General features: G+C 41.8%; 3 protein-coding genes across 3 annotated transcripts in view; all 3 read left to right on the top strand.

Moving 5' to 3' along the window:
- The first annotated feature begins 1,980 nt into the window (after positions 1–1,980).
- On the top strand, positions 1,981–4,570 carry LOC145485281 (uncharacterized). The gene is made up of 2 exons (XM_081463968.1): positions 1,981–1,985; positions 2,661–4,570. Exon 2 carries the CDS (start codon positions 2,661–2,663, stop codon positions 3,423–3,425), a length of 765 nt encoding a protein of 254 aa, XP_081320094.1. The 5' UTR covers positions 1,981–1,985; the 3' UTR covers positions 3,426–4,570.
- LOC145485473 (polycystin-1-like protein 3) lies at positions 3,668–7,485 on the top strand. The gene is made up of 5 exons (XM_081464138.1): positions 3,668–3,685; positions 4,146–4,382; positions 4,622–5,905; positions 6,902–6,965; positions 7,457–7,485. The coding sequence occupies exons 1-5, from the start codon at positions 3,668–3,670 to the stop codon at positions 7,483–7,485; spliced, it is 1,632 nt and encodes a 543-aa protein (XP_081320264.1).
- Positions 7,486–7,585: 100 nt separating this feature from the next.
- Positions 7,586–9,642, top strand: part of LOC145485330 (uncharacterized) — a 2,409-nt gene continuing 352 nt past the window's right edge. Inside the window, exon 1 of the mRNA XM_081464011.1 lies at positions 7,586–9,642. This exon is cut by the window's right edge and continues 352 nt beyond it. Coding sequence (XP_081320137.1) covers positions 8,004–9,642 — 1,639 coding nt within the window. The 5' untranslated portion in view covers positions 7,586–8,003.

Below are 9,642 nucleotides of genomic sequence, written 5' to 3'. Positions count from 1 at the left end.
TGTCTTTGGTGAGTTTAAGCCGTTGACTGATTTGACAAGGCAATCAAAGATAAGTTTTAAATTTAATTAGAATTCCAGTGAAGCAAGGCTGATACTACGGCACGATAGGGTTAAAACTAAAGGCCAAGAAGGCAATCATGAACAGTTGTTTCACCAAGTTGGGTCTCGTCGGCTCGGTCTGAGCAGCAAGAAAATAGAGGAACGAGTGCGAGGACTAATTGTCTACTAAATGCACATAGTAATGACCTGAGATGAAACTCAAATCCAAATTTTCGCGGATTCACACTTTGTACATGTGACGTTAACCAATCTGCAAACATTTGGATTTCAATTTCACCTTAGGTCGTTCCTGCTGTATCTGCACCGTGCTGACGATACCCAACCAGGCTTTCAGTTTGGCCTCTATCATGCTTTTGTCGTGTTAAATTTTCTACTTTGGGCATCAGCCGTGCTTTATTACCGTCTATTTCTATTGTTAGCTGATCAGATCTTTTACAGATCCTTCGCGTACCATTAGCATTTTTGTTGTAGGCTCTTCAGGCACATTTGTATTTTAGTTATAAAACATCAAAAACCGAGCCTGAGAGTAAAAGATAAAAGATGTACAAATTAAGATCTCCTTCCTCGGTGGTGATTTCAGTTTATGTTACGGCTAGCGCCGTGAGCAGGCAACATGAACCAAACCCTGTGCTGCCGTCATCTGCTACTCGAGAAGGAGGACGCTATCTTGCCCGCTTGGGATTACAAGGCATTACCTTAGCTCCGCCTCGGTCCATAAAACGCAGAAAAGAACTTGGCAAGTATCCTCGATCCCATCATGACCTCGTGCTTGGTCAGTAATCCATATAAGCTCATATATATTGTAAAGCTGGTGGATATTGAAATAGGGAACGCACTATACCAATTTTATCGAGGACTCCTTTTGAACAGCGTGTGCTCCAGCCACGTCGTCGATCTTTCATAAATAAGCTAAGAAAGGCTGAGAGATAAAGCCATTGTTCTGTTGCAACATTTGACATTCTGCGAAGCCATCCAACAAGAAGGCGTAATTTGGACCACTTTTTACCCCTCTCTCGTGCATGCAGAGTTCTGTATTATAATAATTATAATGGCGTCATGAGGTCGCCGAAACGTCGATCATTATATCGTTATCGTTTTTACTTGTCTGTGTAATATTAAGTAATAAGAAGAAATTCGAATAGTGGGTTAGTTTGGTGTTGACTGGCCGCTACTCTAGGAAAAGGGCAAGAGCGCAGAGACCGTCGTAGTTTGGATTGACTCCGTATGAATACTTGTCCTTTTTGTTTTTCTATCTTAGGAGATTGCTTTGGATGTTCTTCACGAATGGGTGTCAGTAGTAAAAAAGAGAATTCACGGTGGAGGCGGAAAAGACCGTTCTTTTGAAAGGCATGCATGGAACGAGTTGCTACACAGCTCAGGGAACATTCTTCACGCCATAACTCAGAGAGTTTCCAGGGGTGAATCGGAGCGAATAAAGGTAAGCGTTTCCTTGGTGCTACTTGTAAGAGGTCGAGAATTCAGGTCAGCAATTGTTAGTAGAAGAGCACAGAACCCAAATGGCCAGATTGTCCCAGAGAAACTTACGTGTGGAGAACACCTCTAGCCGAGCTGAAATCACATCAATAGGAATGACCCGCTTGTCAATTAATGTGCGTGTCATAATTAAACCCCGTTGCTCTTTAGCATGCCATTGCTGTTGCTTTTCCTTGCAGATAAAAAAGTTGCAACTGTATGCTCTTAAACTTAATGACGTCATATCGGATGCTGTTCTATCGTTAAAACTGACTGGGGAGGAATACAGTTCAGTGAAAACAAAACATCAGTCTTTATTGTTGGGAAAACACGAGCTTCATGAAATGAGTAGTCTGCAAGTGAGAGATGAAGATTTTCATTTTATCTTCCCTGAGCTCAGCGAGGATATGACACAAACAGTCTTTGGTGAAGCTACTAATGTACACGTTCAGGTAATGTGTGAATTTAACTACCAAAACTAGTGACGTACTGTTCAGTATTAGGAGTATTAAGATATAATCTCTTAAAGTTTTTGTGTGAAGTGAATAATATTTATTTGACCTGGTACCATCTTTATTTAATGTCTGCGTGAATGTCAACTTTATGGGGCTTTCAGTGGTAATTTTAAGGGTATGCACTATGCACCTCGCGCTTTTTTTAACCACAAAGAATAGATGCCACCCTTTGAAGTGGCAACCTATTATGCCAGAATGAAACGGACGGGATTCGTTGGCTGCCGCGTGCACTTTTGTGGTGACGAAGATGCATACGAGAATAAAGTTGAAATTGAGGTATGGGTGTAAGTGCAGTCTGAAAGGGACACAAACCTACTTCTACTGGAGCGAACTATATGTTATGCAGTTGTATTGCCGATTGCAGTTCCTCAAAAGGAAAAGAAACTTACGATTGGCTCGAGAGATTTAGAGCTCGAGATATCTGAGGTAATGCCACACTGGAAAAAAAAAAGATTTTTGGATCAAATTATGGTAGAAAATTTCAAAAAAATCGAGGATTCGAGAAATTCGAATTCCGCTGTACAGAAAAATCGCTTGAATTAAGTTCTGAATAATTATTTCAAAAGATCAGGTTGTAAATGTTTGCAACATTTCGTGTCCCCTCTTTTGTAGATGATCAGCTACAACATCAACCCTCATATTTTAGGCCATCAATCCCTTGATGATATCAACTCAAAAGTGCTTAGCGTGACCCTAAAGGATGAAAACGGGAAGGTAATCAATATCTCAAACCTGCACTCGGCCATATCATTGACAGTTCCTTTGAAGAATACTGAGAACAGAACAACACCAGTTGAGGAGTACTCAGTCCCTGATGTTATGTTGCATCGAGTCTTTACCGAGAATCGTGGAAATAGTTTAGTCCAGCTGTCGTTCAAACTTGAAAGGTCTGCACCATTTGAAGTGTACGTAAAGTACGGCGCAAGGCCAACAAAGGAAGATTATGATTACTTTGCCACTATAGATGAAGAAACTTGCCACAATGGGGAAGAGATTTGCAATGTCAGCACCCAAGTATGGTTTGATGCTGAACGCATTGGAAAATATTTTATTGGGCTGATCCAAACGACGAAATCAAGGGAACGAAGATCTGCCTCGAAAAGCGAATCTCTTAACGTCTTAGCGCTGAATGCCCCCACAAAATGGAGGTCAAGATCCCTTTCCCAGTTAGATAATCAAGATGAAAAGTTATGCGTGAAGCTCAAGGATCCCCCAACGCCACAACCGGTGGTCAACGTGACGGTTAAAAACGCTCCATACGACCCAGAAACATCCGTGAATTTTACGTTGGAGGTCGACTCAACTGGATGCCTGTTTTGGTCCGAGACTGAAGAGCAGTGGATGAGTGAAGGATGTAAAGTAAGTACAAGTAGATGAAATAATTTCACGAAAAGCGTTTAGTCATCAGATATTTTCGTTGAAGGTGGTAGATGGGTGCAACTGGTCAGGGCAAAGACAAAGGAAAAATTATACAGTAGAGGGAAAGCAGGGGATAGAATTTAGTACCTTATCGCGGCAATTTAAATTTAATTTTGTTTTGAAGTGTCGACAAAGTCAGGGAATTGCGCTATGGAAAATAACGTTCTCATCATGCTCGAAGCAACTGTCTGCTACAAAAGATGAAAAGCAAGTTTTTGGTAAATGTTTTTTTGATCACTCTGCGGCAGTCATAATAAGTATTGTTTGATGGACAGTCTTATTAGTTACTAACACCATCAGTGGCCCAATCTGCATGATGCTGCAGTTGCAGAGATCCACCCTAGTTTGAGGTACTTGTAGTCTACTTTCATGTACTGAGTTCAGTGTATTGTTCCTGTGCATGTTTTGGTTACCATCAGACAGATAGTCACGGGTTTCAATAATGTTTTCAGCCAAGCGCCGTAAAACTTTTAAGAACTAGCTGAAACTCTTTATGAGAAAACCTTTCCTCTAGATGGCCAAACCAGGTGGGCAAAATCGTCCTCACAGTCCGTCAATTTGACGCTGACCGGCCCTTAATGACTCACAAGAGTGATACCGATGAAGACAAGCACAGTGATCATGACGATATAAAATACGTCTTCAATCACTCAATTCTTTTGTTGCTTCTCTTTTCAGCCTGGTACCAATTCCACCCCGTCCACCGTGCAATGTCTTTGTAATCACCTAACATCTTTTGGTGGTTACTTTCTGGTGACGCCCAACACAATAGACTTCGATCAGGTGCAACTAGGATTTAAGAGCGTTAATGACCCGGGGGATGTCCCCGTTATTGTGGCAGTGGCAGTTGTGTTTCTTATTTATTTCATCGCTGTAATCTTCGCACGGAGGGCCGACAAGCGAGATCTTGAAAAGGTACGTTGCTAAAACTAATCTGCAAGAACAATATACGCGTGTGCCATACAATTCAATCCCTCATATGCCGCATCATATGCCGCAATAGTGTGCATTCCGACTCTGCCCGAAACTACAGTATTTTCTGGCCAGCGCAGATTGGGCTGACCTTCCCCTAGGGCTACTTAATATAGCACAAAAGACATCATTGCACCACTTACTGCTATTGATCTTTCATGATAACTGTTGTTATATTTTAGGTAGGTGTCATTACGCCTTTACTATCATCAAAGGACTCCCTCCACCAATACAAAGCATCTATCAGTACTGGAGCATGGCGAAACTCGGGTACTTCTGCCAGAGTATGCATGATTCTTTACGGAACTGACGCCTCTAGCGGTGTTATTGAGTTTTCATGTAACCGGGATGAAAGCAGGAAGCTCTTTAGTCGAGGTAATTCAGACAACTTTCTTTTCACTGTCGATCAGCCAATTGGGTCTCTAGTTAAGATCCGGGTTGGTCATGACAATTCCGGCGAAGACCCATCCTGGTTTCTGAACGAGATTTCTATCACAGATATACAGGCAAATTCTAGATGGAAATTCCCCTGTTATCGTTGGTTGGGCCTAGAACTAGAAGACGGGAGCACGACATTGGAGCTCCACTCCTCAAGCGTCAAGAGATCCCCTGACTTTAAAACCGAGTTCAGTAACGCGCGGACGTACGGTCTTGCAAACTACCATCTGTGGTTCTCAATAGCTACAAAAGAGGCAAGGGATTTGTTTACTCGCGTCCAACGACTAACGTGCTGTTGCTTCTTTCTGCTATGGATAATGATTGTGTCTGCAATTTTCTACTTCGAAAATCGCGATGAAACGCCAGCTATTCACGTCGGGCCTCTCAAAGTGACAGCCAGAGAACTTTCGGTTTCTGTTACCACTGCATTGGTCGCCTTCCCGACTACCTTTTTCGTTGTATTCTTATTTCGCAAGAGTCAGCGTCTAGGAATAACCATTGACCGGGATACTTGCTATGACGATGATGGCAGAAAACAGTTCCAGCTGCCTCATTTTTGCATCTATGTCGCCTGTTTTGTTTGTATTGTTGGTTCACTGCTAGCTTCGGTTTTTACGATTCTTTATTCTCTTCAATGGGGAAGAGGGAAATCGGAACGATGGTTGTCTTCCATCTTCTTGAGTACGACTGAGGATATATTTGTTTCACAGCCCCTGAAAATCGTTGTTTTAGCAGTTATTCTGGCTCTGAGATGTAAAAGTAAAGGAAACCGTGCCGGTGACCTCGCGGAAAACGGGAAAAGGGTCCAATCTGATCATCCTGAAACAATGTTTGACATCGCTAAGAATGATATCGAGCAACAAAGGAAATACAGAGTTCTTGAAAGGAAAACGAACATATTTGCAAGAGATATGCTATTTGCTTGCTTCTTCCTTCTCCTTCTCATGTTTGTCTGTTATGGAGATAAGAGTAAACAAAGACATCACATTGCTGAAACCACGCGAAACTCTTTTACAAAGTTTAATAAGGTAAGAGAGAAGTAACGAGGAAGTAGGAGAGGAATGTAAGAGTTTTAACACAGTCACAACTTTTTATTCGCAATTGGACCCTCATAATGTCTTGCCTAGCATGTCCTTTGCGGAGCACCTGCATAACACGTAAAACATTACATTTTTGACTCCAGTCGAACTTGAACTGACGGCCACCTCTCTCTACGGCCAAGCATTTTTTGTCCCGGCGAACAATCCACACATTCCTTTATTATATTAATCTCTCTACGACGTTCACCGCTCCACAACGGCAACGGCCACTAAATCGCGCCCCGACTGCCAAAATAGGGAGCTGAAGAAGCCACGAAGGCGACGCCGAGGACAAAGTCGATTAATAAATGAATTTATATTTTACCTACGAATCTCGCGGTACTCTAAAGTCATTTACTTTGTTTATCACTGTCAAAACTATCGCAAGACGAAACCCAGAACACAGCGATAGTTGAAATAAAAATGTAAAAAAATTAGCCGTCGTGGTTCACCTTCTCCATACAACGCAGAATTTGGTCATTTCGCGTTGTCGATGTGAAGAGGACGGCAAAGAAATGTACCAAGAATTATAACGCACGTGCACATCCATTGTTCTACTCATAACTTGTTCGGTGACGTTGCCGTTGCCGTTGCCGTCGTCGTTCTTAGGTTCCCTATAACCTCTCGACAACGTGTCTAGTTTAAGACTGACGAACGATGTATACAAGCCCCCATCAGTTTTCTCTGTCTGTTTGCTTTCTATTTAAACGATACATTGAAATTGTGAATTGTATTTATATGCTAAAACAAGCATTTCTTTTAAGAAACGAAATGTTGCCCCCCCCCGAAAAAAAAAGAAAAAAAAAAACAACAACAACAACAAAACAGGTGTCATGTTACACCCCTATCTTCCCATGACAGCCACCACTCTACAAAGGCCACTTTCCTCTGGCCCCAAGTGGCCATTCAACATGTTGAAAGGTACGACTGTATAACATTTCACAGGTCAAGAACACGTCACAGCTCTGGACATGGCTTGACGACCTTTTCATTCCCGTGGTGTATGCTGGTAAGTGGTACAATGGGCAGAGGGAAACAACGACCGAATACACAGGAAACAAGAGGTCCATTTTAGTTGGCATGCCACGTTTGAGACAGCTTAGGGTTATGAAAGGTAACGAAGTATAGTTTGACATTGTTTCGCACTTCTAAACTAGTCAGTGTTACATAGACAGAAATGTACTGTAAGTGTTGCTGTATTACTACAGTGCGTGTTTAACAAATAGATTCTATATCTCCTTGCGTCTGTTCAGTAATATATCACAGATGACGTCAAAATGAGGTATGTTTTCACCACATTTTGACGTCTTCTCTGATCTATTACTGAACTGGCGCAAGGAGACTTAAAATCTAATTCTTTTATATAAAGAAACAAAGAAAACTATTGAGGACGTCATCTATATATGCGTCTCTCCTTCAATAGATCATATGTAAGAACAAATAAAAATGCGAGAATAATTTGACATATAATTTAAGATGGGATGATTTGTTTTTTTTTAGATGAAAGGCTAATTACTCTACCAAATTGAAAGCGATCAAGCGTTTTCTTCTATAGGTTATTTGCCGCCAACTGACTTATGTTTGAACTCACCGATAATTGTTGTAAGTTTTTTTTGTTTTGTTTTGTTTTGTCTTGTTTTGTTTTTTTTAATTTTATGCAGATTCTTGTGATGTGCCCGATGTTTTTAAGAATATTATTTCATCTTGTTACGACTTTTACCGTCAAGATAAAGAGGATAAATTGGGTTCATGGAGCGCATTATCAAATAAGACGTCCCTTAACTGGACAAGTATTTCGTGTCCCGAAAACTGGATATACAGTACTGAAGATGATACCGGTATCCATAAAAGCCGAGGCGTACATTCTCTCTACAGTGGTGGTGGTTACGTGGCTAATCTTGGATACGACGATTCTACGGCTCGTCGAATTTTGAAAGATCTGGTCAATAATGGATGGATAGATCGTCAGACTAGAGCTATCTTGGCCGAATTTTCAAAGTTTAATGTAGCCACTAAGCTGCTTGTGGATGTAACTTTACATTTTGAGATGCTCCCGTCTGGCCTTTTGGAAACTTCTATGCGAATCCCGGTGATTCCGATGGCGAAATCAGATTCAGCTTTTAATGAAATGTACATGGCCAATATACTGTTATTTGCTTTCGTTCTTGGGTATTACTTGGTAACCGAGTGCATCAGACTTTACCGTCTGAAATGTGCTTACTTCAAATCGATATGGAACTGGCTTGAAATGCTTCAGATTGTTAGCGCAGTCCTGGTCTTGGCCATTTCCATTGAAAGGGAGAGACAGACAGTGCAAGTGCTGCAGAAACTTGTGGCAAACCCGTTCGTGTCTGTCAGCTTTCACGACGCATTGCTCTGGTTGGAGATCGAAAACTACGTAATCTGCATCGCAGTCACAACTGTAGCGCTACGTCTTCTAAGGCTACTCAAATTCAACAGCCATATCATAGTGCTGTTCCAAGTAGTTCGGAAGTCCTTGAAACCCATCTTAAGCTATGCAGTCGTGTTCTGCGTTATCTTTACCGCATACGGGCATGCAGGATTTCTCCTCTTTGGCAAGAATGTTTACATGTTTTCTACAATACACCGAACTATTGCCTCGCAATTTCTCATGTGTCTAGGAGACTCTGTGTTGCGTTCTAAACTGGAAAATACCCGCATTATATTTTTCAGGCTTTATGTCCAAAGTCTCCTTTTCATTACGATGGCAATTCTCATTAACTTGTTTGTGGCAATTTTAAATGACGCACACTCAGACTCCACCAGTTCAGACGAAAATAGTGAGGACATGGAAGTGGCTAATCTATTGCTTTCCAAGTTTCTTAAATTTATTGGCATACGTAAAGAGAAACAAGGAGACTCTTCTTCTGTAAACGAGGAAAACGAAACGTCCAAAGGAAACATAAGGCAGGAAGCGTTAGATTCAGTTACACAGCTAAGTGCTGACGAAAGTGAAGAGCTGAAAATTTCAGTAAAAGTCGATATGGGTGTGAAAACTTCAGAAATAAATTGGCAAAACGAGACTTCAGAACCATTCCATAGCTCGTTGTCGCTAGATGTAACATCAAGTTTAGATAGGTATACAATGCTATCAGCTTCAAGACATTCATTTGACGAGAGAAGTGAGCCTCCAGGACTTACTGACAGTTCGTTTTTAACAGATAGGGAAGCAAAGCCAGCAAAATCCAGGAATTCATTAGATTCTAGCTCATTCGACACACAGTGTGCTCCAATTGTCATCCGAGATGAAATGCCGGCTTTCTTGGACAGCGGTGATGTCCGCATGGTTCACTTTGGCAGCGGCGTGTACGCAAGACATCTCAGCATCACCTCAAGCAATTTATCCACCGCTTCACTCTCGTCTCCTCGCCTTTCAGACATGCCAAGCAAGGAAACAGTAAACAGCGAGGAAACGACTGACAATACAGAAACATTGCCCCTCGCTGGAGAGTCAGAAGAGGTCGTTCCTGTTGGGCACGCCTGCCACACAACTCACGCGGAAAGCGAGAAACGGAAGGAGAGAATAATCAGTTTTGATGAAGTTAGTGAGTGGCTGAAAAAGATCAATTTGTCGGCAAACAATGTTCTTCAAACCACTGATAGCCCTAAAGAAACGGGAGCAATCTCAACATCAAGTGGCCTTCAAGTAGGAAAACGACCCTGCA

The sequence above is a fragment of the Orbicella franksi genome, chromosome 4, assembly GCF_964199315.1.
Source record: "Orbicella franksi chromosome 4, jaOrbFran1.1, whole genome shotgun sequence".
Taxonomy (NCBI): domain Eukaryota; kingdom Metazoa; phylum Cnidaria; class Anthozoa; order Scleractinia; family Merulinidae; genus Orbicella; species Orbicella franksi.
Note: the sequence above shows the minus strand (reverse complement) of the source record. Positions and strands in the feature narration are given on the sequence as shown.